The 27,154-nt window shown below is 48.5% G+C and overlaps 2 protein-coding genes across 2 annotated transcripts in view; one reads left to right on the forward strand and one right to left on the reverse strand.

Annotated features, from left to right (window-relative positions):
• LOC113426549 (major histocompatibility complex class I-related protein 1-like) overlaps positions 1–27,154 on the reverse strand; it is a 405,199-nt gene that overhangs the window by 284,291 nt on the left and 93,754 nt on the right. The gene's annotated exons all lie outside the window — the stretch shown is intronic.
• The window catches only part of LOC113429941 (major histocompatibility complex class I-related protein 1-like), a 44,083-nt gene continuing 22,003 nt past the window's right edge, over positions 5,075–27,154 (forward strand). The window contains exons 1-4 of the mRNA XM_087953923.1: positions 5,075–5,212; positions 16,277–16,366; positions 18,192–18,199; positions 21,091–21,271. Coding sequence (XP_087810049.1) covers positions 5,143–5,212; positions 16,277–16,366; positions 18,192–18,199; positions 21,091–21,271 — 349 coding nt within the window. The 5' untranslated portion in view covers positions 5,075–5,142. The remainder of the gene's footprint in view (positions 5,213–16,276; positions 16,367–18,191; positions 18,200–21,090; positions 21,272–27,154) is intronic.

The following is a 27,154-nucleotide window of genomic DNA, read 5'->3' on the forward strand; positions in this document are numbered from 1 at the left end:
AAAAACAAGTCTAAAGTAGAGATAAAGAGGCAAATATTCCAGTAAAAAATAAAATAAAAACGAAAAGCAAATATTCCGAGGCTTCTCCTTTAAAAAATAAAAATAAAAAAATAAGGTAAAATAAAAAATAAATATACCAATATTACAAAATATTGTGGGGTTAGAGGAGAGGGATAAACCAACAATAAAAAATAAAAAAAGAAAGCACACACTGCCTTTTATTTATCCAAGGCTTTTATTTGGCTTCTCCACAAATTTCAAGGCCAAGCTTCAAATATTCAGTTGATAATAGAAGTCCCAAAGAGCACCTGTATAAACATCTTCCAGCACTCTTCCCTCTATCTTATCACTTCCAGTAGCCTTGAAAAGAATTTCTTTTCCCAGCTCTCAACTTCAAATAAAATCTTTTCAAGCCTCTAGTTGGCAGTGTTGCAAAATTTCTTAAAACCTCTCCCCCTTTTCCTCCCAAAAAAAGCCTAAAAAAAAGAAAGAGTATATATATATGTTTATGTATATATATATATATATTTTTAAAAAAAAGATACTAAAGGGAGCCTCTATTTTATATAATATAAACAGTCAAAAAGAGGAGAAAAAAGCAAGTAAATATAAAAGAAAAAACCAGTCTGATTAACTAGATCGCAATAGAAGTTCAGTGAAGAGAAAAAAAAAAGTAAAAATAAAAACCTAAGCCTCATTTTGACATTCTTAAAGAAAAAATTGCCGCTAAGTCAAATTTTGTCAAAAATTTTACAGATTCCTTCTCATTTTAGGGTGTCCTTAAGTCCCAAGTAAAAAAAAAAAAAAGAATCCTCACCAGCCGATACACTTTCTCTTTGTCTCTTCCTTCCAGAGCTGTCCCAACTTCAGCAGCTTAATGGCTGCCTCCCCGCCGATGGTAAAAGGGCTTCTTCTGGATCAACCAGGGACTTGCGATGTCCCTGGGATCTACAGAACGCGCCCCTTACTATCACCGTCTCTACGGGACGGTTTAGGTCCGTGGGGACCGACCAGGAGCGGGGATATCAGCAGCTATCTCAGAGCCCCGAGATAGCAGCTGTATGGCAGCGACGAGACTCCGCCTAATAGATGGCCTTATTTCAAGTAGGGGAGGTGTCCACCCTATCCAGTCTAATGACATACCCTCAGGGACAGAGAAACAATTGGCAACTCCAAATCTCGACCAACAAATGCTCTGTCCTACACATTGTTAAAAAAAAAATCAGTACACCAAATACAAGTTAGGTGGATATTTCAATGGTTTTGGGGCTGTAAGGGAGGGAATGGCAGAACCTGGGGGCGGAGTTAAAAGAGGCCTTAGCTTAGAATCTTTACATCATCACAAGCAAGCAAAGTCCAATCCTCCAGTTCCATTGACCCTTATCAAAGTCCTTGGAGGTGATAACTGTCAGTTGAGAAGATTCCTGTCCATAGGCATGAATAACGATCAATTTAATTGGACTGTCACATGTGGACAGATGCCTGACAGGAGCCTTGCTAATAAACGCACCTCCCTTTGCAGGTGAGTACCTGGGTTTCAAAGTTCCCCAAATTATCTTGTCTGACATGCTGGCTTCAGATTCAGAGGAGGGGACTGACAATGAGCAGCCAGCTCCAGAATTATTGACAGACGGTGAACTCAAAGCCCCGGATAGGAAGACCAGAAAAACAATAACAATGAATCACGCCCTTCATCCTTGCAGTGATGGAAAGCAGGTGGAGTGTTGCAGGTCTATCATGCGAGAGGAAGAGGAAGAAGGAGGAGGAGGAGGAGGAAGGGGGGATTGGAAGAACACAGGGAGTCCTCGAGTTACAACCCAATTGAACCCCAAATTTCCATTGCTAAGCAAGGAAATTGTGAAATGAGATATGTCCCATTTTACGACATTTCTTGCAAGAGCTGTTAAGTGAATCACTGCAGGTGACTCAGCTTGTCAGAAGGTTACAAAAGGGGATCCCATAACCCGAGGACTCTTCGAGCGTCATAAAGACGACCCCATTGCCAAGTGCTGACTCGGACTTTGACCACGGGGATGCTGCAACGGTTCCTAAGGGTGAAAAACGGTCCTAAGTCACTACAAGTGCCGTTGTCGCTTTCAATAGTCACTACAGAGATGGCTGTAAGTTGAGGACTACCTGCATTTGAAGGACAGCGAAGATGATGGACTCATAGGGCTGGAAGGGATCTCCGAGGTCTTCTAGTCCAGCCCCTTGTCCAAGGCAGGAGACCTTATACCATCCTGGACAAATGGTTTATCTGTTTATTTTCAAAAATTTGCAATGATGGAGCACCCACAACTCCAGGAGACAAGCTATTTTGTCAATCCATCACACTGTCAGCCTTCAAGATTTTCTCCCTTTGCTTTGCATCTTTCGGCTGTCATAAGTAACGGGGGGAGGAGGTGGGAATGGTTATGGGAAGTGAGCTGGAGGTGTTACAAACCAGAACTGTATAAGCTGGGTGGGGGGTAGATTCTTGCTTAGGCTTTCTATCCTATGCTATGCGCAGCTGCAACTCTTTATCAAAATATGTCAAGGTCAACAGACAGAGGCCTCATCACCACCTGGAGATGCCCACATGATGATATACACAACTTTTAATTGGATGAGCCAATTGAACTATTGGGGGTGGGAACGTTGCCATTACTTTGTATATGTGATTACGCGCCCATTTTCTCAGATTCAGAATTCTTTTGTTGCTACCACTTGATTTCCAGTAAAAGATATCTTTTCTCTGATTAATGGAGTCTAAAGTATTTCTTTCTTGGATTTTGAATGGAGCACCAGCTGATACATAATTTATCAGGAAATTTATTTCCTTATTTCTAGGTTGGACCTGTTGTTAACATGCTTCCAATCATTCTTCTCCTGCCTTCTGGTGCTTTGGAGAAGAAGTCGATTCCCCCCTTTTCTATGACAGCCCCTCAAGGACTGAAAGCAGGTCAAAAGATCCAGCAATGCCTTCTTTGCCTGGTTGCTGGGTGGGTGTGTCCTAGTCGGCCTACTGCAACATGGTGGGGGGCCATTTTCACCCTCCCCAGTCTCCAGAGGCTTTCCTCAAGCCTCTGGGAGGGTGAAAATGGCCTCCCTGGGCTCCGGAGGCCCTCCAGAGGCCAGAAACAGGCCTGTTTTTGGCCTTCCGGAACTTCCGGAAGGCCCAATTTTTTGCCCTCCCTGAGCCTTCCCTTGGGCCCTGTACTTACCTGGGATGCTCCCCACGGGCTGTGTGGGGAGTCCCGGGAGGGGAGGAGCGGGGCAGGCAGGGCCAGCCAAGGGTGGGATTTGCCAGTTCGCCGAATCGGCCATAACATTTGCTACCGGTTAGCTACCGGTTCGCCTGAATTGTGGAGAAGTGGTAGCAGCCCACCCCTGACTGGAAAATAGTTATCGTGTCCTCCCCACAAACCCTTCTCTTCCATAAACAGAACATCCTTAGCTCCCTCGACCTTTCAACCTAGGATTTAGCCTCCAGGCCCTTTGTCACCTTTGTTGCTCTTCTCTACACACACTTTCTAAAGGGAGGCAAGTCCAGGAAGTGCTCCATTTAACATCCCTGATTTGGCAACTGTTCCAGATTATGGCAGCACTGAAAACACTGCGTGGTCCTCGCACTTATAACCATAACAATGTCCCTGCTGTCACATCATGGTGACTCAGGTGCTGGGCAACTGTCACACACTTATAACAGTTGCAGCCTCCCGAGGTCCCGTGACTGCTTTCCCTTCCAGCTTCTGATAAAGTCAATTGGGAAGCCGGCAGAGAAAGTCATAGTTATGCGATGTCTTGCTTAATGACCAGGGATTCACCTCGTGTGCTCACATGAAGTTTCACTTAATGACCACACTGCTTAATGACAAATTTTCCAGTCTATATTGTGGTCCTAAATGTAAAAGGACTACATGTAGGAGTTTGGGATGCATGTTTAACATAATGGTAAATTTAAAGAGGAAAGGCAAGAAGAAAACACAAGTGATTTTGCATGAGATTTTTAAAAAAGGAAGGGTTTAAAAATTCCCAAACAGGACAACGATTACCCACCACATTAAACTTTCACACAGCCAGTTATCTATGAAGTTTAATAGACAATTAAATAGTTAACTAATAAAGGGCACATGTATTATCAGTAAGTAAAATGGAAATAAAGATGAACTATGAAAAAAAGAGCAGAGAAATTTTGGCTTTTCAACTCTGCTGGGAAAATGGTTGACATATAAGTTGGGCAAAGAAAAAGAAAAGCTAAACTTTAGTTGTCCAAAAGAGAGCAGAACAGAGATCCTATTGGTCATTGCCTAGCAACAGAGTAATCATTCCAATGAATGACAGTTGGCTGCAGCCTATAGGAGAGGTTGACTCTGTTCTCTTTGCTGGAAACAACATTTAGCTCTGGCGTGTATATAATGTCACTCCTGAACCTTGGATCTGTTGACAACCTTAAGTTGGCTCTTGGACCTTGGACCAACTTTAAATGACTCTTGTAAGCTTCTCTTAGAAAAACATGTTTTGCAGGCAAGGCTTTGCTTTGGCTGGCATTCCTGGGGACATTTCTATTGCCTGAAAATAAAACTGATATAGATATAAAATACAGAAAAATGTGGGATAGGCAGGAGAGACCTTACACCAAGGCTCTTCAAACTTGGCACCTTTAAGACTTGTGGACTTCAACTCCCAGAATTCCTGAGCTAACATGACTGGAGGAGGAATTCTGGGAGTTGAAGTCCACAAGTCTTAAAGGGGTCAAGTTTGGAGACCCCTGCCTTATAGCATCCTTATCAAAGGGTCCATTTTTGAACATCTCCAGTGATGGACCACCTACCAGCTCCAGGAAGCAAGGTATCCTATGGATTAATTGCTCTCAGGGTCCCTTCACTGCCCACACACACACACACACACACACACCAGCCCCAATTCTGCCCCTCCCCCACCCCAAGATTTCCTGATGTGACTTTCACTTTTCGCACCTGTTGAGCCTGGACATCTGCCAAGCAACTATGCCGACATGGGGATATTTTTTTTCTCTATTGGTTGAGCTTGGCCAATCGCCAGCCTGCTCCGGGTTGTTTGCTCTGTTGATCAAAGGGAGAAGTTTTTTCTTTGTCTGCGACTTCCGGAAAGCAGGGCACAGGTTTGAGGATCGCGGCCAGGATGGCTCTGCGCTCTGCGCCCCTCTTGCTCCTGATGTTGGTGGCGGTGGCCCTGAGGGAGAGCTGCTTTGGTGAGTCCCTTTGGGGGTCTGGAGGGTGGGTGGGTTTCCGCCCCTTTTAAGTGCCACGGAAACTTTCTCCTCCCCCCACCCCTCTGCAAAGGGTAATACATACCCAGACAGAGATTCCTGATTCAGTCCTCTTTTTAGTCCGCTCCCCCTCCTCCTCTGGCCACTTTGATATTATGCCCCAAAGCTGCTGCTTTCCCCCTCTCCCCCAAATCCAGGAGAGCCCCACTGGGATCAGGACAAGGGTGGCCCCTCCAGGGGCCCGTCAAGTCTACCTGGGAAGCCCCAAAGCGCAATCCTTTCCCTGTTTTAAAGCAGAGGTTGTTGGAAAGCGGGATCAGGTCAATTCACAACCTCCTGGCTGCCTTCGCACAACCCCTCCGTCTTTCCTGCCTTTAGGAGGCTGGGTGGGCTTTGTAGCTTTGGTGCTGGGAGGATTCAGCCCATTTCTAGGAACACCTGGGTGTCATTTGCCAAATGAGAGGCTGTTGCAGTGGAGCAATTGGGCGAAGGTTGCAGTGTGAACTCCGCCGGAGGGTCGGAGTTTAGAGAGAAACGCTCCCTGGAAGAATAATCTTCTTAAGGATCCTTCTTTCTCCATTTTCATTTTCTCCCCTATATCCCATCCTAAAGCCCAATAACCTCCTCAGAGGTTCCTTCTTCCATTTCAGAAGCCCCCAATAAGTTTGCAGAATTAAAAAATACCGGTGGTCCTCGACTTACGACCACAAGGGCGCCCAAAAGTTCTGCTGTGAAGTGAGGCATTTGTTAAGTGAGCTTTGTCCCATTTTACGACCTTTCTTGCCTCAGTTGTTAAGTGAAGCGTTGCAGTGGATCAGTTAGCAACCTGGTTGTTAAGTGAAGCTTGCAGTGGATCAGTTAGCAACTTGGTTGTTAAGTGAAGCTTGCAGTGGATCAGTTAGCAACCTGGTTGTTAAGCGAATCTGGCTTCCCCATGGACCTTGCTTGTCAAAAGGTTGCAAAAAGGGATGCATGACCCAGGGACACGGCAATCGTCATAAATATGAATCAGTTGCCAAGCGGCTTAATGTTGATCAGGGGACCATGGGGTGCTGGAAAGGATGTAAATATGAAAAACAGTTATGTCACTTTTTTCAGAGCCATTGTAACTTTGAACCTTGGCCACTTTAAGACTTGTGGACTTCAACTCCCAGAATTCCACAGCCATCTTTGTGGGCTGAGGAATTCTGGGAGTTGAAGTCCACAAGTCTTCAAAGTGGCCAAGTTTGGAGACCCCCCTGCTCTAGACTAGCCAAACCCAAATCCAGCAACCGTTCTTCATATGTTTTAACCTCCAGGCTTTTAATCATCTTAGTTGCTCTTCTTTGCACTTTTCCCAAAGCCTCAACATCTTTTTTTGTAATGTGGTGACCAAAATCGGAGGCAGCATTCCAGGTGTGGCAGGCCTTACTAAGGCTTTATAAGGCGGTACTGATAACTTCACGTGATTTTGATTCTATGCCTCTGTTTATACAACCAAGGATTGTATTCGCTTCTTTGGCTACTGCCAAAAAATGGACATAGACGTCCCTGAAAGAAGCCGGTTCCGGATCACGGAGAGTCCGATTCCCCCTCCTTCTGTTAGGGAAAAGCTCTGATCCCTTTTGGATTCTGAAATCTCCCCAGAGCAGGAAGTGGATCTGGGATCCCTCTCCCCAAAAGCTCTGAGAAGCCCCTGGGATTGTGGGGAGGAGCAGGAAGAAGGAGGCCCAGGCCTTTGCCTTGGACTGGGAAGGACTGGGAGGCCATACTGGAGGGAATGGGCAGTGGGACTACAGGCAGTCCTCGACTTACAAAAGTTCATTTAGTGTCCAAAGTTGCAATACCATTGAAAAAAGTGACAGTATGACCATTTTTCACACTTGTGACCATTTTAGCATCCTCATTGTCATGTGACCGAGATTTGGATGCTGGGCAACTGGTTCATATTTATGACGGTCGCAGTCTCCCCATATCACATGAGCCCCTTTTGCAGCGTTCTCACAAGCAAAGTCCATGGAGAAGCCAGATTCACTTAACAACCAGGTTATTTATTTAACATCTGCAACGATTCATTTAACAACTGTGGCAAGAAAATTTGCAAAATGGAGGAAAAAACTCACTTAACAAATGTCTCACTTAGCAACAAAAACATGGGCTCAATTATGGTCATAAGTCGAGGACTACGTGCATTTATTTCTCTGGGCTTTGGAGGTCCTGCCCTTTTGTATGCAGACCCTGGTTCTGCCCAAATAAATACCATGAACGATCCTGAAAATGATCTGTTATGTTGGGAGGCGTGGGCGCAAGAACGGAGACGAGGCATCAGTAGTGACTCAACTCTTTATTCAGTGACTTCAGAACAGAACGAACAGAGCGAAACCCTTGGACAGCAGCAGCCCTTTTATAGGGCTGGCTGCTGTCCCATTAACCAATGAATAACGTTTAATACCTTGGTTTCTGTCCAATGGGAACGGCCCGTTCTAAGCCAATCAGGATGCACAGAATGGACCAATCCCGACTTGCTCTGGTGGGCCAATGAGAAGAGCAGGATTTCGAGCCTGCTTTCCTAGCTAGCTTTTTTAAACTTTTTTTTTTTAAACAAGTTTTATTAATTTTTTTCAAAACACACAAGTCGTCATTATCCATTACATATTTAAACCTTTTTCCATTATAAATTTAACAAGTCAGATAAACTATAATTCTGTTTTAAACCATTTCCATATAAACATACAAAAACCTCTTATCCATTTTCTCTTTCTTTCTCTTTACTCTTATTCCATTTTATTATTATTATTTCATCTATTTCTTTCTGACTTAGTTACCATTATTCTCATTCTATATTTCTGCAAGGTTTCATTAATTCTCCCCCCCAAAAAAAACATATATACACAACACACAAAACATAAAAAGAGATCTTTTTGGAAAGTAACTTGGACCCAGGTATTTCTTTTCTTCATGGACTTCAACTGTATTCATACTCATCTTACATATCATTACTTATTTTATTTACCATTCTAAATCTTCTATATTAACTTCTCCCCATATTTCACTCTTTTTAATTCTATCTTAATTAATCATCTTAATTTGAGTCATTATATTTGTATCTTTTGTCCATTCTTTATTGTACCTTTGTCTCATTCCTTATAAAAAAAAAAAGAAATTTCTCCTGAAATCACTAATCAGAGTATGATGCCTTTCTATCTCCCGACTAAATTAATCAAATTAATCTTTAGAATACCCAATCCGATTTTGCTTGGTACATTCTAACTGAATAATACATCCAAAATAATTAAATACATAGTTAAACAATAGATCTAAATATTAAAAACAAATACTATAATGAAAATTTTATAATAACATCAATCCCATAATCTTATTAAACTCTTTAATTAAAGCTCAATATTCTAAATCTCCCCTCATATTATATTTTAAAACCAATCATTATTAACATTTCAACATTTTAATCTCTTATCAACTCTTAAGCCATTTAAGTTTTCTATTTCTAATACAATACTACCATATCATCTTATGTACCTTGCAAAATCTCTTTGAAGAAATTATACTTATCCTTTATCCCTAAAAAAATTCCTTTTTTCCCATTTAATTTCAAAACTTTGTAGCTTTTCTCCACCTTTTCCCTTTCTTTCTTCTCCCAACAAACCTTTCTACCCCCCCCTTCTTCTAGCCTCTGCCTTACTGGCTTCCCTTCTCTGTCGTATTCCTCTTCCCTTTTGTTTACCATCCTTATATTGATTTTGCACCTTGTTTTTCCCTTTCTTAAATGTTTTTTTAAATCTTAAGTCCTTTATTTCTCTTCTCTTCCCTCTTCCTTCCCTCTTGGTCGAGTTCTGAGATTTATTAAAGATGGTTTCCTCTCTTCCTTCTTCTTCTGCTGTCTTCATCTGCTGCAATGTTTGTTGATAGTTAATAAGCGCCATTTCTAAAAAAAGGAAGGCTTCTTTCAAACCAGCTTTACCATTTTTTTTTTGCTTGCTCATAATCTTTTCTCAGTTCCTCAATAGAAGGAGCCATTATAAATCTTTTCTTTTCTTTTCTCTTACAACAGTCAGAATATTCCAAAGGAAAAATAAGACAATCCCAAAGTTATCAGTCAGTCCAAACCAAGACAGAGTTCCCACTCTCTCCTCCTAGGGTAGTATCAATCAGAGAAAAAGAAAGTCCAAATCTGTTTCTTAAAATCTTATTGCAATATATTTTAGTCTTTCAATCCTTAAGGCATCTCCTCCAACAAAGTCTTAGCATACAAATATTTTTTTTTTAGTCCTCTCTTTTCCCACTCATCGCTTAAAGCCAGTTTTCACCTAAAAAAAAATAGATTTCTTAATATTCACTTTTTATTCCGTAGAAAAAGAGGGTAAGCTATCCTTTCAGCACCATTAAACTGCCGCTTTTTTCCTCTTCTCGAAGGTATCATTCAGAAAGTCATACTTTTCAGGAATTTTGTTAAATATGTCTTAGAGTCCTAGGAGCCAAGAAAAACTTTCTCCTTTCAAGCACTTTCTCCACTTCCTCCTGCGCATTCTTACCCGGCTGCCAGCTTCTTTGTGGCGGCCATTACGGACCGCCGCTGCACCGTCCTGGGAAAAGGGGGTTCTGCCGGCCGGGGAGGGGGTCTGCAAAACCCCCAAACCCTTCTCCGGATCCCCCCTACCTTCAGCTGCCCCTGCAGGGCAGCCTAGCTCCGTACCCATCTGGGTCGGAGCCCCAAAAACGGCTAGCGCGGCAGGGATCGCGCAGCTTCGCAAATCCCTGCCGCTCGCGAAGCCGACAAACCGGAAGTCCCTTTTTTAAACTTTTAATAAGGCGTATTTTATTAGTTCATAACACCCCTTCCCCCCAGGTTCCGTTTATACGGAGTGGTGATGTATTCTCGAAGGTATGCAGGTTTTTTAACCTGCCTGGTCAACTTTCGTTGCTCCGTCAGTTTCTGCTCGCAGTTTGGCTCCGGTTGAGCACTTCCCACAATGTCCAGTAGCAACGCTTCTGTTTCTCCGGGAGACGATTCAGCGCTGTTATTTCCGCTCTCCTCATTGTATTCAGGCAGGTTCCTGGGGTTAGTTCCGGGGTTTCGTGGGCCCGTTTCCATCGCGGATTCGAGCCGTGGTGAGGCAAATCCCCTCCTTGATTCTTCTTCCAATGGCGCGTTTCGTGGCTGTTGCGTTTCTATAATGGCGTTGTCATCCATTTCGTCCTCGGACCCATCTGTTTCGGTATTTCCTCCCCCCCTAGTCAGAGTTCCCGGGGAATTAAGTGAACCGGTTTGCAATCTGGAATGCAACTGATCTATGTGCCGTTTCCAGGATCTGCCATCTGTAGTTTACAAACGGTAAGATCTGGGGCCGGTGAGGTAGGTTATGGTTGCTGGGACCCACAATGGGTCACCGGAAAAGTTTTTGGCATAGACCAAATCGCCTACCTGGAATTCGCGGCATTTTCCGCTGGAGCCGAAAGATATTTCCGGCGTGTAGGCAGGGTGCAATCGGTCGAGGTGGGAGCGAAGTTTCCGGCCCATTAACAGTTCAGCTGGGGTTTTGTTGGTGACGCTGTGTGGGGTTATATGTTGAAGCAAGAGGATTCTGTTTAGTTTTTCATCGATGTCCCCTGGCTCCATTTTGTGCAGAGTTTTTTTAATAAATTGAACCATTCGCTCGGCTCTTCCGTTGTCGGCTCTTCCGTTGGCGCATGGCGGATGCCCCGGTCCGCAAGATATTGTTCGAATGGTAAGGCGGTGAATTGGGGCCTGTTATCCGAAACTAGAACGTCCGGTAAGCCATGTGTCGCAAAAAGTTTGTTGAGTTTTTTTGTAATTGCCTCTGTGGTGGTGCTCTTCATTCTGGTGACTTCGAGCCAGTTGGAATAAGCATCGACTGTTAGCAGAAAGGTGTGTCCCTTGGTGGGTCCCGCGAAATCGATGTGTATACGGGACCACGGACCTCGCGGTTTCTCCCACTCGGTTGGAGTTGCTTTCGGTGGGGCAGAGCTGACTTCTTGGCATTTGGGGCAAGATTTAACCCAGGCTTCGATCTGTTTATCAATGCCCGGCCACCACACATAACTTCTCGCCAGCGCCTTCATACACACGATGCCAGGGTGTCCATCGTGCAATAACTCCAATACAGTTCGTTGTAACCTCTCTGGGATGACGACTCTGTCTCCCCATAGAATACAACCCTGTTGAGAGAACAATTCAGTCTGGCGGCTTTTGAACGGTGCGAAATTGTTGCGGACTTCGTCGACCGGCCATCCACGTTCGACCCAGCTGAGGACACGTGCGAGGATAGGGTTCTGTTTGGTTTCGGCGGCGATGTCTCTCGCGGTTAAAGGCGGTGATCGTAGTGCTTCTATTTGGAGCGTTGTGAGAGACGGAGCTGGGTCGACGACGGTTTCCGGAAGTGGGGAATGACTCAAGGCGTCAGCGTGGGGAATGGCTTTCCCCGGGCGGTGTTGTAACTGATAATTGTATGCCACTAGAAATTCTGACCAGCGTGTCATTCTTGGCGACAGTATATAGGGTGTTGGCTTGTCCCCCGCTATAATGCCGAGCAACGGCTTGTGGTCCGTAATTATGGTAAATGATCGTCCATAAACATATTCATGAAAATGTTTAATAGCGGCGACAATAGCAAGAGCCTCCTTATCGAGTTGGCTATAGTTCCTTTCGGTTTTAGATAACGTACGGGAAAAAAAGGCAACAGGTGCTTCTTTGCCGTTAGGTAGAACATGGCTCAAGATTGCTCCCACCCCAAATGGCGAGGCGTCACATGTGACGGTTAACGGCAAAGTCTCGTTAAATTACATTAAGACAGCGTCGGAGGTCAATAGGTCTTTCACCTGCTGGAACGCTTTCTCTTCCCGTTATCTCCAGACCCAGGAAGCCTTCTTGTCTAACAAGCGATGTAATGGTTCAGCTACCGTCGCCTTCTGAGGCAAGAAGATATAAAAATTAATGAGTCCTAGGAAGGCTTGTAGGTCCGTTTTATTCCTAGGTCTGGGGGCGTTTTTGATGGCCGTTATTTTTTTTTCGGTTGGGTGGATTCCCTTTTTATCGAGGAGGTACCCTAGAAACTCAACCCTCTCAGTACAGAGTTGACATTTATCTTGTTTTACTTTAAGCCCAGCGTCTTTGAATTTTTGGAGGACCGCTCTGAGTCGGTGTTCCAACACTTCTCTATTTGGAGCAGCTATTAAAACATCATCGAAATAAGGCACAACCCCTTTTATGCCTTGTAGTAACCGCTCCATCAGGCTTTGGAAAATGCCTGGGACTACACTCACTCCAAACTGGAGCCGATTGCATTTAAACGCACCACGGTGCGTAACGATAGTTTGGGCCTCAGCGGTCTCTGCGTCTACGGGTAGCTGTTGGTATGCTTGTGCTAAGTCCAATTTTGCAAAAAATTTTCCGCCACCCAGAGAATGTAGAAGGTGTTGAACCACCGGTATGGGATAAGCGCTTTGTTGGAGCGCGTGGTTTAGAGTGGCTTGGTAATCCCCACAAATTCTTATCGATCCATCCGGCTTAATGGGTGTTACTATCGGGGTTTCCCAACGGGCGTGATCGATTGGTTCTAAAACTCCTTGGGCTATCAATTTGTCCAATTGTTCATCGATTTTAGGCTTAAGTGCAAAAGGCACTCGATGGGGTTTGAGGCGTATGGGCGCAACCTTGGGGCTGAGATTAAACGATATGGGGGCCCCCTTGTACTTGCCTAGTTGCGCCGTGAATACGTCCTGGAACTCCTGGACAAGGGCTGCTTCCCAGTCACCGCTCCCGGTCTGATGTATGCCGGCTAGTTCAATCCCCAACGGAGCGAACCACTGTAGACCCAGCAAACTGGGTCGGTCCCGATCGACAGTGGTAAGAGGCAGTGTAGCGGTGCAGTCTTTAAATGAGACTTGGACGTTACGGGACCCGGCAACGGGAATTCGGTTTCCCTGATAGTCTCTTAATATGATTCTCTGGGTGTTGAGGTCTTGACGATGGATGTCGGGGATCAGTTGTTTGCAAGTCTTCCACGAGACCATGGATAAAGACGACCCAGAGTCTACTTCCATGATGCAAGGGTGGTTCTCGATGGCGACCTTCACTCGGATCTTCTTTGCATCCAAAGATGAAGTGTGGCCGATGGTGATGGTTTGGTGCGTCTCCTCTCGTCTAGTCGACGCCGGAGGTGCTCGGTAGTGATAGTGGTTCCATTGGTGGTTCGGGTGGTCCTGGTTCACGGGCGGGCTGCCCGTAATTTGGCGGCCGTTGTTTTCTCTACGGATTGGACTTGACCCCCGCTTGCTCCTGCATACTTTAGCAATATGACCCCTCTTCCCACAGGAGCGGCAGAGTGCGTCGAGGAATTTGCATTCTGCTCATGGGTGATTTGCCCCACAACCAGCGCATTGACGCGAAGGCTTCCGGCTTCGCTGATCTCGCTGGTCGCGTTCAGAACGGAGTCGGTTGACCTCTTCATCACTGTCTGATGGAGACTCGAGGTCTTCATGGTGCGCCGTTGTAGCGTGCCTCTCTGAAAGAGGTGAGGCATCCTGGGCGAGTTGGCGGAGCGGTGCGTTGGTGCGGCGCATTCGAGCGGCCGACTTCCTGGTTGCCTCTGCTGCAGTAGCATCAGCGATGGCATCTGCAAGATCGATGTCCCCTTTTGCCATGATCTTGCTTTGAGCACCGTGGTCATCTAATCCCAGAACTATTCGGTCTCTCATGGCTTCCTCTAGGTTTGAAAAACCACAGAGACCCCCCAGGTTCCGGAGATTGGCGATGAAGTCTCCAACACTCTCGCCCTTCCGTTGGTTTCTTTGGTAAAATTCATGCCTCCGGATGAGAGTAGGCACTGCGGGTGCGTAGTGGGCCCGCAGTATCGGAGCAAGGTTATCCCAATCCATCGTCTTCACCTCTGCAGGTTTTGCAAGTGCCTTTGCCATTTTAAAAACGGCAGGCCCACAATGAGTCAGGAAAACCGCTCGTTTCTTGCCAGGCGAAGCGTCCTTCAGGTTATTGGTCTCCAGAAACATCTGGAACCGATCTATGTACGAGTCCCAGTCTTCGTTAGCCGGGTCAAATGGAGCGGGTGGTATAGCGCCGCTGGCCATCTTGCCTTTGTTGACGCTTTTGAAGCCACGTGCTCTGTTCGGTGCACAGCGAGTGCTTAGGCGGCTCTATTGTCTCCGCATCCCACCCTCGTCACCAGTGTTATGTTGGGAGGCATGGGCGCAAGAACGGAGACGAGGCCTCAGTAGTGACTCAACTCTTTATTCAGTGACTTCAGAACAGAACGAACAGAGCGAAACCCTTGGACAGCAGCAGCCCTTTTATAGGGCTGGCTGCTGTCCCATTAACCAATGAATAACGTTTAATACCTTGGTTTCTGTCCAATGGGAACGGCCCGTTCTAAGCCAATCAGGATGCACGGAATGGACCAATCCCGACTTACTCTGGTGGGCCAATGAGAAGAGCAGGATTTCGAGCCTGCTTTCCTAGCTAGCTTTTGTTAACTTTTAATAAGGCGTATTTTATTAGTTCATAACATGATCTTTAAAATCTTTGGTGCCCTGAAAGAATTTCTGACCTGAAGAGCTTTCAGAATGGACACCAAAAAGGGGCCTTGGGGATTTTCCAGCTGAATCAATTTCCCAGCAGCATTTTATTCATTTTATTTTCTTCTGATTCTTTTAACCCGCTTAGAAGCTGTTTTTTTCTGTTCATTGGGCAGCCTCAGAGTCTCTTCTGTGTTTGTATTTTGACAATGGAAACTAAACGGTGACTTAATGTGATTTCCCCCCTCCTTGTTAGTAAAGTTTCATGTCTTGTGAATTGAGCCTGTCCTCCAAGGAAGGGCTGGAAAAACTCGGATGATCCTCAGTCAGGAGTTTGCATGATGGAAAGTGAAATAATGTTCTGTGTTTAATCTTTGGTTCACCAGAGGGGCTTGAAAGGGGACAGGACCCTCCCCACAGAGGATGAGTTTAGGGAGAGGACCCCAGCTGAGCCCCCCCAAAAAAACATGGGTGTTTTCAGCAGGAACTCCCAATCAGGCCCAGTGGGGGCAGGGGGTGGGGGCAGGGTGGAGAGGCCCCCTGGGTTTCTATAGGGTGAGGGGAATTCTGGGAATTGAAGTCCAAATGGCTGAGTCTGAGGAACTCTGATTTAGGCCTTTACCTTCCACTCACTGATCATGGGAAGAGTTGAGTAGCCAGGATCACAATCCCCTCCCAAGTTGGCTGAGGGGCATTTCTGCCTGACAAAGTGCATCCGTGGATGATGGTTTCAGGGCCCTAACTGGGTTGCTGAAATGAAGCAATCTTGGGATAATCCCAGTGAAATTCTCTGTGGAATGAGGGGGAGCCCCTCTGAGTCCTGGGTTCAAGGCCGATTCCTGCTCAAACAGCTGAACTCTGGGAGGGGAGGGGGGATTTTCCAGCGATGGGAAGGGGGACAGGAGGAAGATCGAGGGTCTCCGTGGCTTCATTGCTGCTCCTTTCCCTTTGCCTTCCCTTTTTTGAGTTTCCCCTAAGGATCCCATGGCCTCTCCGTTCCCCTCCCCCGTTTTATAAAATCTCCCCTAATATCTGCAGCTATAAACCATCCACTTTGGCCCTTAGACTTTTTTTTGCTGTGAATGGAAATTTGGGGTGTCCAGGTGGGGTTTGTTGCTGCTTTTGAGCTCCTGGGGGGAAATCCGCCCTTTTCCCTGTGGGGCCACTGTAGCCTCCTTGGGGCAGAGACTGAGCAGCCCAGAAGGGGGTTTGAGGGAGTCCTTGATGGAAGAGGGGAGGGCACAACTGCGGGCAGGTGAAGACCTTCCCTGCCCTCCAACTCTTCAGGCCCTCCAGAAGCTGCTTCTCTCCCTCTCAGTCGCTCCCTCATTCCACCTCCTGCCTCCTCTCCCACCATCTCTCCCTTCCTTCCCCCCTTCCTCCTCTGCCCCCCATCTCTTCTTCCTCTTCCTCCTTCCTCCCCAGAGCCTCAAATGGGAGCCTCCATGGGATCAGGGCCCTTGACTGAAGCCCCCTAACTCTCCTCCTCTGGGTCCCTTCCAGGCGCCTCCTCCCACTCCCTGAAGTATTTCTACACCTCCATCTCAGACCCCAGTCAGGGGCTGCCCCAGTTTGTCATTGTGGGGTATGTGGGTCCGCACTGATTGGCCCGTTGCGAATCCCCGCGATTGGTGAAACTAATCGCGGGAGATTCGAGCGGTGTCATTGTCATGGCCGCCGCGGCTCGGGAATAAAAAGCCGCAGTTTTCCCCTTCAAGCTTAAGCTGTATCCGGAGCCAATAAAGAGCTGAAACTAAGTCACTGACTAAGAGCTTCCTTCCGCGACGGACACGACACTGGCGGCTAAGGTGGGATCCGGAGAATAACCACCGAGCACGTGTCCCGAGAAGACAAAGACCGACGAGATGGCCAGCATGACCCCACCAGCGCCCTTCAACCCGCTACCGAGGACTGGGAATCGTACGGATAGATTCCTGATGTTCCTCAAAGTAGCAATTTGAAGGATGCGACGGGCAGAAGAAAAGGGCCGTCTTCCTCACACACTGCGGGCCCGCGGTGTTTAAGATGGCCAAAGCCCTCGCGAAGCCCGAGGACGTGAAGGCGATGGACTGGGCCAATCTCGAGCCGCTCCTTCGGAACCACTACGCCCCGCTGTGCCCATCCTCATCCGGCGGGATGAGTTCTATCGGCGGAACCAGCGGCAGGACGAGAGCATTAGCGACTTCATAGCCGCCTTGCGAGACCTAGGGGGATGTGCGAGTTCAGGGACCTGGGCGATGTCCTCCGAGACCGCGTGGTCCTAGGCCTCAGGGATCAGGCACTAAAAAGTCGACTGATGGCAAAAGGCAACATCCACCTCGGGACGCCCTGGCGAAGCTTCCCAGCGAAGCCACCCGGAAGTCAGCAGCCAGACTTCGGAGGGCAGACAACGGGACCACACTGAAAACCCAGAGACAAGCCGACGAGAAACCACCACACACCACGGGGACCTGGACTCCGCCTCCGATACCACGGACGAGGAGGAAGACGTCCACCGACTACAAACAGGACGGGACCGGCGAGATCAACGGGTCGTAAGTCGGGAACCAGTGCGCGGGTGCGGGAAATCACCTTCGATCAGAGTGCCGTTTTCTCGGGCGCGATCTGCCGGCATTGCAACAAGAAGGGCCACATCGCCGAGTCTGCCGACTCAAAAAGACACACAGCCCCGCCCGGGCGAACCAAGCAACCGGGACGAGACGACACCCCCGAGAACCAGAGATCGCCAAGCCACTATCGCTGGAACCGAGACAACCGAGGGCGACGGAGGCGGGAAGGCCGCCGGAGAGAAGAAACCCACCAGACGGTCACCATCGGCCATGCCGAAACCACGGATGCCCGGAAGGTCTACGTGGAGGTGAGCATCGAGGGCGAGCCATGCCGGATGGAGGTAGACTCCGGATCCTACCTCTCCATGGTCGCCTGGAAAGAACTCAAGCGTCTGGTGCCAAACATCCAGAAAGAGGACTGGAGAACCAGAAGCTGATCATCAAGGACTATCAGGGGAACCGCATCCCGTCATTGGGACTGGACAGTTCGAGGTGACTTTCAAAAACCGCACATGAAACTTCCCTTGACTATCGTGGACCGGAACCGACCCAGCCTTTTAGGACTCCAATGGTTCGCGCCACTCGGGATCGAGGTCACGGGAATAAACCACACCACAGAGGCCGACTGGGAGCAGCAGCTTGCAGGGATTTCCAAGAAGTATTCGACGGCACCCTAGGCAAGTACAAAGGGCCCCTATCTCTTTTAGCCTAGACCCAAATGTCGCCCCATCGCCTAAAACCCAGGCGGGTGCCTTTTGCACTCGGAAAAAAAATAGAGCGAGCAGATTGACAAGCTCGTCAAACAGGGGTTTTGCAGCCAATCGACCACGCCGGTGGGGAGACCCCTATAGTCACCCCAGTCAAACCAGATGGGTCAGTAAGGATCTGCGGGGACTATAAGGCCACCCTCAATGCGCCCTGCAACAAAGCGCCTACCCCGTCCCAGTAGTGCAACACCTATTACACTCGCTGGGGGCAAGGTCTTTGCGAAGCTCGACCTGGCGCAAGCCTATCAGCAACTGCCGGTCGATGAAGAAACCGCCGAGGCGCAAACAATAGTCACCCACCGGGAGCGTTTCGTTGTAACCGACTCCAGTTTGGAGTCAGCGTAGCCCCAGGAATTTTCAGAGCCTCATGGAGAGACTGCTGCGAGGAATCAAGGGGTGGTTCCCTATTTTGACGATGTATTGGTGTCGGCAGCCAACCAAGAGGAACTAGAGGGTCGCCTAAGGGAGGTACTAGAAAAATTCAAAGGGGCCGGGCTAAAGGTGAAGAAAGAGAAATGCCAGCTATACACAGAGCAAGTCGAGTTTCTGGGGTACCTCCTAGACCGACATGGCATCCACCCAACCGGAAGCAAGGTCAAAGCCATAAAGGAAGCCCCCACACCCAAGAACAAAACAGAGCTGCAGGCATTTCTGGGACTGCTAAATTTTTACAATGTGTTCTTGCCCCAAAAGGCGACCGCAGCGGGAGCCTTTGCATAGCTCCTGGACAGGGACGGCCAAATGGACCTGGGGGAAACGGGAGGACACCGCATTCAAGAATACAAAGACCTGCTCACCTCGGATGCCGTTCTCATTCAGTATAATGAGACCCTACCCATCGCCGTCACATGCGACGCCTCACCATTTGGCGTCGGCGCCGTCCTCAGCCATACACTCCCAGGCGGAAAAGAAGCACCCATCGCTTTCTTTTCAAGAACACTCAGCAAACCCGAAAGAAACTACAGCCAATTAGATAAGAAGGCACTGGCCATCGTGCAGCAGTAAAGAAGTTCCACGAGTACCTCTACGGCCGCCGATTCACCCTCATCACGGACCACAAGCCGCTGCTGGGCATCCTGGCGGGGAACAAGGCCACCCGAACATCCTATCCCCAGGATGACAAGGTGGTCTGAGTTCCTCGCCGCCTACGACTACCGCTCACACACAGACCCGGTAAAGCGATCTCCCATGCAGACGCGTTGAGCCGCTCGCCGCTTCCCGACCTGAGCGACGATCCAGCTCCCACGGGGCCACCCTCAGCATAGAGACATTGCGGACCTACCCATAACCGCGTCAGACATTGCCGAGACTAATAAAGACAAGCGTCTGGCGCGGGTATTACATTGGGTAGAAAAGGGATGGCCAGAGAAAGACAACGATGAAGCATTCAGGACATTCGAAACCGGCAAACAGAACTGTCACTACAGAAAGGTTGTTTGCTATGGGGGACAGGGTGGTCATACCGGAAAAACTGCAAGGAAGGTATTAAAATTATTACACGAAGGGCACCGGGGATTGTGAGGACTAAAGCTTTGGCCAGAAGCTATGCTTGGTGGCCAGGTATGGACAAGGAGATCGAGGCCTGGGTAGCCAAGTGCTCGCGCTGCCAGAAACCAGACCAAATCCCCAGCAGCACCAATATTAGAATGGGAAACGCCCAGGGGACCATGGTCGAGACTCCATATAGATTTTGCCGGGCCCACAAAGGGAACACATTCCTCATCACGGTGGATGCTTACTCCAACTGGCTGGAGGTAAGCAACATGAAGACCACCACAACAGATGCGGGTAACCAAGGTCTTAAACAAACTTTTCGCAACCCACGGTCTCCCGGATGTCATCGTGTCAGACAACGGACCCCAGTTCACCTCGCTGGAATCGAAAGATTCCTAGCGGGCAGGCACACGACGACGCACTGACAGCGGCGGCGCATCCGGCGCAATGGTAGGGCAGAACGGATGGTTCAATTTACAAAAAGAACCCTCAAAAAGATCGAACACGGGACATACAAGAAAAAATAAATAAAATGCTCCTAATACAACATATCACCCCAAACACAACGACTAACAAAAGCCCGGCAGAATTACTAATGGGGAGAAAACTAAGGTCACCACTCGACAGACTACACCCCACATACAACCCGGAAAAACCCCGGACTCATCTAGCAAAGCACCGGGTTTTGCACCAGGCGACGCAGTCTATGCAAGAAACCTTACCGGAGACCCACTATGGGTACCGGCAACTATAACAACTGACAGGACCCCACTCCTACCGGTTACAGACAACCGACGGACAAACATGGAAACGCCACATCGATCAAATAAGATCAAGAACAAAAAACACAACCGACACGCAACCAAACACAGGCGACCCCGATAACACAAACCAAGAGGGGGAAGATACAAGGGATCAAATAGGAAATAACCAGCAATACTCACCAGTCAACAGCCAGCCCGAAGTCTCACCAGGAAGGAACAGCCAGGCCAGCTCAACCAGCCCGGAAAGACCAGGCAGGAGCGGCGCGAAAGTCGCTCGACCAACCCGGGTAGACCGGGAGGGAGCTGCAACAAAGAGGCCCAGCGACACCTTCCAGGGGTTCCATCGACCGGGCCAAGAGAAACAGAAGCCCCGACCGAACCGGCGGGAGCCAAACAACAACTAAGCTGCGCAAGTCAAGTGGACAAGTATCGAAGCCCCGCCTACCTCGGGACTACGTTACGTGAGGACCGAACCAAGAGGGGGGGTGTTGTGTACAAGGCAATTTACATACTCGTAGCCCGCGTCGCGATTGGCTAAGCGCGCAGCGGCGCCGGATTGGTCGGCGAGCGCACTGATTGGCCGTTCGCGAATCCCCGCGATTGGTGGAAACTAATCGCGGGAGATTCAGCGGTGTCATTAACTGCGGCCGCGCCGCTCGGGAATAAAAAGCCGCAGTTTTCCCTTCAAGCTTAAGCTGTATCCGGAGCCAATAAAGAGCTGAAACTAAGTCACTGACTCCGAGCTTCCTTCCGCGACGGACACGACACACACCCAGAGGATGCAGCCTCGAGTCTCCTGGATGGAGAAGGTGGAGAAAGATGACCCCGAATACAGGGACAGAAACACCCGGAATTTTCGTGCCACTGAGGAGGTGTTCAGAGTCGACCTGGAGAATCTGAGGAATCGCTACAATCAGAGCGAAGGTGAGTGATGGGTCTGGTGGCTCCTCCAGCCCCATATTCCCCTCCCCAGGAACCAGAGGGGGGGAAAGGGGGGGGTCCCTTCAAAGGGAAAAGCAGCCTCCACACCATTTAAAAAGTCTTTTTTTATATGTTTATTCTTTTATTTTAATCAATATAAGATTGTCCTTGCCTCCATAGCTGACATTTTCTTCCAACAGCAGTTAATGAAAACGTGTTTACATTTATCCATCTGTCTGTCTGAATGTTGACATGGATATTGATATAAACTGAGGTAAAAAGAGACCAAAATCGCCCCTCCCCCCATGGAAGATGGAGGGTCCTTAGTGGATCTCCTGCTGTGGGGGAGGAAGGGAATCACAAGTCCCCCAAAAAAAGAGGCAGGAGGATCCTAAGGAGATCCTGGGGGAAGCAGGTCCTCGTCCTTCTGTCTGTTTCCACCCCAGAGAAATGAGGGATCGAGTGGAGATCCACCTGGGGAGACTAGATCCCTTTCCTTCTCCCCCTTGTTGGAGGGAGGAGTGGGGCCCAAATGCCAGGAGCTTCTTCTCATCCTCCAGTTGGAAGGAGAGGACAGGAGGCCCAAATGGGGTGGGGGGCTCTTGGAGGGGGGGGTCACAGGGCCAGGATCCTCCCAATCTTGAGGGGGAAGAGAGAAAAGAAACAAACCTCCATTTGGGGCCCTGCAAGAGTCTCTCAGAGCCATCATGGCTTCCCATCCTTGGTCCCTCAGGCTGAACTCCTGCCCTGCCCTCTTGGTGGGGCTGCCCTGGAGGGGGAGACTCTTTCTTCAGCAGCCCCTCCCCCCCTTCTGCCATCTTTTGGGGTGGACTATATTCCCCTTCAAGGAACCTTATTTAGTAAAGGGGTGCAAGGAAATCTGGGTGTAAAGATAGGCTGCTTTTGGCTGAGGAAAACCTTCTCCACAAACCTCAGCCATTTCCCCTCCTTTCATCCCAAGGAGGGGCAGCCCCGCCCTTTCCCCCCCCTCCAGGGAGACCCCAGAGCTCATCCAGTCCTGCCCCTGATCCCCCAGGATTCCCCAGATCCCTCCAGGCCCCCTGCTGGCCTCCCAGGGAGCAGAGCTGCACCCAGAGGGCTCCCCTGGTGGAGGAAGGAGGAAGGAGAGCGGCCAGAGTGGAGGGGAGCCTCCTTTCCAGGCTAAAGAGCCCCAAAGGTCCCAACCTTTCCTCAAAGGGAGGCTCCTTCCACCCCCCGCATCGCCTGAGTCGCCTCCTCTGGACCTTCCCCAGCTCCCTCCGGTCCTTTTCTGGGGTCTTTGGAGCAGAAACTGAAGAGAATATTCCAGATGTGGAGGCACCCTTGATTCATGTAAAGGTTTATGACATTAGCCTCTCTGTGTTTTCAATACTATTTGAATGATCCCTGATATCCTGTTTGCCCTTTAAATTTGTTATAAAATTTGTATTAAACTTTTTGAACAAAAAACAAAAACTAATAGAAAGTAACCTAAAGTAAAGGAGATAAAAGAAAGAAATCAAAGAAAAATAAAAAGTAGAAGAAAAGAAAACAATTAAAGAAAATAAAGAAAGAAAAAAGACATAAAGAAGTGATTTTTGATATTCTTCACGGCAGTTCTAAATATAAATGTGTTTTAGCCCCTCTTAAGCAGCCTTCCTCAACCTTTTGACCCTGGAGGAACCCTTGAACTATTTTTCAGGCCTCAGGGAAGCCCTGCACATCCAGGCTCAAAGATAGGCTGAAATTGTTTCATGCATAGAGCTGTAGAGATGCATTAATAGTGTTCTTACACTAAATATTGTTCTGTACAGTCATTTACATTCTCGCAAGCCCCGCGCTGCGATTGGCTGAAGCGCGCAGCGACCGGATTGGGCGAGCGAGCCGCACTGATTGGCCCGTTGCGAATCCCCCGCGATTGGTGGAAACTAATCGCGGGAGATTCGAGCGGTGCCATTGGTCACCCTGCCGCCACGGCTAGGGAATAAAAGCCGCAGTCCTTTCCCTCAAACCTAAGCTGTAACCGGAGCACAATAAAGAGCTGAAACCCAGTCACTGACTCCGAGCTTCCTTCCCGCGCCGGACACGACACTGGCAACGAAGGTGGGATCCAGAGAATAACCACCGAGCACGTGTCCCGCGGAAGACAAAGACCGACAAGATGGCCAGCATGACCCCACCAGCACCATTCAACCCGACTACCGAGGACTGGGAATCGTACACGGACAGATTCCTAATGTTCCTCGAAAGTAGCAATTTGAAGGATGCGAACGGGCAGAAGAAAAGGGCCGTTTTCCTCACACACTGCGGGCCCGCAGTGTTCAAGATGGCCAAAGCCCTCGCGAAGCCCGAGGATGTGAAGGCGATGGACTGGGCTGATCTCGAGCCACTCCTTCGGAACCACTACACCCCCGCTGTGCCCATCCTCATCTGGCGGGACGAGTTCTATCGGCGAAACCAGCAGCAGGACGAGAGCATCAGCGACTTCATAGCCGCCTTGCGGGACCTAGGGGGGATGTGCGAGTTCCGGGATCTGGACGATGCCCTCCGAGACCGCATGGTCCTAGGTCTCAGAGATCAGGCACTGAAAAGTCGACTGATGGCAAAAGGCAACATCGACCTCGGGGACGCCCTGGCCGAGGCCTCTGCGGCCGAAGCCACCCGAAAGTCAGCAGCCAGGCTTCGGAGGGCAGAAAACGGGGACCGCACAGAAACCCCGAGGCAAGCCGACGAGAGACCACCACACACCACGGGGACCTGGACTCCGCCTCCGATACCACGGAAGAGGAGGAAGACGTCCACCGGCTACAAACAGGACGGGACCAACGAGATCAGCAGGGTCGTAAGTCGGGGAACCAGTGCGCCGGGTGCGGGGGAAATCACCTTCGATCAGAATGCCGGTTCATCGACGCGATCTGCCGGCATTGCAACAAGAAGGGCCACATCGCCCGAGTCTGCCGACTCAGAAAAACACACAGCCCCGCCGGCGAGAACCGAGCAGCCGGGGCGAGGCGACACCCCCGAGGACCAGAGATCGCCAAGCCGACAATCGCTGGAGCCGAGACAACCGAGGGCGACGGGCGGGGAAGGCCGCCAGAGAGAAGAAACCCACCAGACGGTCACCATCGGCCATGCCGAAACCACTGACGCCCGGAAGGTCTACGTGGAGGTGAGCATCGAGGCGAGCCAGGCCGGATGGAGGTAGACTCCGGATCCTACCTCTCCATGGTCGCCTGGAAAGAACTCAAGCGACTGGTGCCAAACATCCAGAAAAGAGGACTGGAGAACCAGAAGCTGATCATCAAGGACTATCAGGGAACCGCATCCCGTCATTGGGACCGGACAGTTCGAGGTGACCTTCAAGAACCGGACCGCGAAGCTTCCCTGACAATCGTGGACCGAAACCGACCCAGCCTCCTAGGACTCCAATGGTTCGCACCACTCGGAATCGAGGTCATGGGAATAAACCACACCACAGAGGCCGACTGGGAGCAGCAACTGGCGAGGACTTCCAAGAAGTATTCGACGGCACCCTAGGCAAGTACCGAGGGCCCCTATCTCCTTCAGCCTAGACCCAAATGTCGCCCCCATACGCCTAAAACCCAGACGGGTGCCTTTTGCACTCCGGAAGAAAATAGACGAGCAGATTGACAAGCTCGTCAAACAGGGGTTTTGCAGCCAATCGACCATGCCCGGTGGGAGACCCCTATAGTCACCCCAGTCAAGCCAGATGGGTCAGTAAGGATCTGCGGGGACTATAAGGCCACCCTCAGTGCGCCCTGCAACAAAGCGCCTACCCGTCCCAGTGGTGCAACACCTATTACACTCGCTGGGGGGCAAGGTCTTTGCGGCTCGACCTGGCGCAAGCCTATCAGCAACTGCCGGTCGATGAAGAAACCGCCGGCGCAAACAATAGTCACCCACCGGGAGCGTTTCGCTGTAACCGACTCCAGTGGAAAGACTGCTGCGAGGAATAAAAGGGGTGGTCCCCTACTTCGACGACGTACTAGTGTCAGCAGCCAACCGGGAAGAACTAGAGGGTCGCCTAAGGGAGGTACTAGAAAAATTCAAAGGGGCCGGGCTAAAGGTGAAGAAAGAGAAATGCCAGCTATGCACAGAGCAAGTCGAGTTCCTGGGGTACCTCCTAGACCGACATGGCATCCACCCAACCGGAAGCAAAATCAAAGCCATCAAGGAAGCCCCCACACCCAAGAACAAAACAGAGCTACAGGGGAACTTCCGGTTTGTCGGCTTCGCGAGCGGCAGGGATTTGCGAAGCTGCGCGATCCCTGCCGCGCTAGCCGTTTTTGGGGCTCCGACCCACACGGGTACGGAGCTAGGCTGCCCTGCAGGGGCAGCTGAAGGTAGGGGGGATCCGGAGAAGGGACTGGGGGTGTTGCAGACCCCCTCCTGGCCGGCAGAACCCCTTTTCCCAGGACGGTGCAGCGGCGGTCCGTAATGGCCGCCACAAAGAAGCTGGCAGCCGGGTAAGAATGCGCAGGAGGAAGTGGAGAAAGTGATTGAGAGGAGAAAGTTTTTCTTGGCTCCTAGGACTCTAAGACATATTTAATAAAATTCCTGAAAAGTATGACTTTCTGAATAATACCTGCCAGAAGAGGAAAAAAGCGGCTGCTTGAAGGTGCTGAAAGGATAGCTTTCCCTCTTTTCCTACGGAATAAATAACTGGATATTAAGAAACCTATTTTTTTAGGTGGAAATTGGTTTTAAGCGCTGAGTGGGAAGAGAGAGGATTAAAAAGAAAATATTTGTATGCTAAGATTTTGTTGGAGTAGATGCCTTAAGGATTTGAAGACTAGAATATATTGTAATAAGATTTTAAACAGATTTGGACTTTCTTTCTTCTTGATTGATATTACCCCAGAAGGAGAAAGTGAGAACTCTGCCTTGGTTTGGACTGATTGATAACTTTGGGACTGTTTTATCTTTTTTTTTTTTTTTTTTGAATATTCTGGTTGTTGTAAGAAGAAAGAAGGAGAAAAGAAAAGAAAAGATTTATAATGGCTCTTTCTGTTGAGGAACTAAGAAAAGAATATGAACAAGCAAAAAAAATGGTAAAGATGGTGTGGAAGAAGCTTTCCTTTTCTTAGAAATGGCGCTTACTAATTATCAACAAAAATTACAACAGATGAAGACAGCAGAGGAACAAGAAAGAAAGGAAGGAGCCATCTTTAAGGAATCTCAGAATTTGATCCAGAAAAAGGAAGAGAGAAAGAAAAGAAAAGAAGAGAAAAGAAGAAAACTAAAGGACTTAAGGACTTAAGATCTAAAAAACATTTAAGAAAGGGAAAAATAAAGTGCAAAACCAATATGATGATTGTAAACAAAGGGGAAAAGAAATACGACAGAGAAGGGAAGCCGGTAAGGCAGAGGCTAGAAGAAGGGGGTAGAAAGGTTTGTTGGGAGAAGAAAGAAAGGGAAAAGGTGGAGAAAAGCTACAATGTTTTGAAATTAAATGGAAAAAGGAATTTTTATGGATAATGGATAAAGTATAATTTTTTTTTTAAAAAAAAAAGATTTTGCAAGGTACATAAGATGAGATGGTAGTATTCCAATGGTTTAAGAGTTGATAAGAGATTAAAATGTTAAAATGTTTAAAAATGATTGGCTTTAAAACTTAATAATAGGAGAGGTTTAGAATATTGTTTTAATTAAAGAGTTTAATAAAATTATGGTATTGATGTTATTATAAAATTTTTATTATAGTATTTCTTTTTAATATTTGGATTTATTGTCTAATTATGCACTTAATTGTGTTGGATGTATTAGTTAGATAGAATGTACCAAGCAAAATCTGATTGGGTATTAGATATTATTTTAAAGATTAATTTGATTAACTTAGGGGGAGATAGAAAGGCATCATACTCTGATTAATGATTTCAGGAGAAA

Source organism: Notechis scutatus, chromosome 2 (genome assembly GCF_049901735.1).
Source record: "Notechis scutatus isolate UNSWTSFEM ecotype Mainland chromosome 2, rNotScu1.2, whole genome shotgun sequence".
NCBI lineage: Eukaryota > Metazoa > Chordata > Lepidosauria > Squamata > Elapidae > Notechis > Notechis scutatus.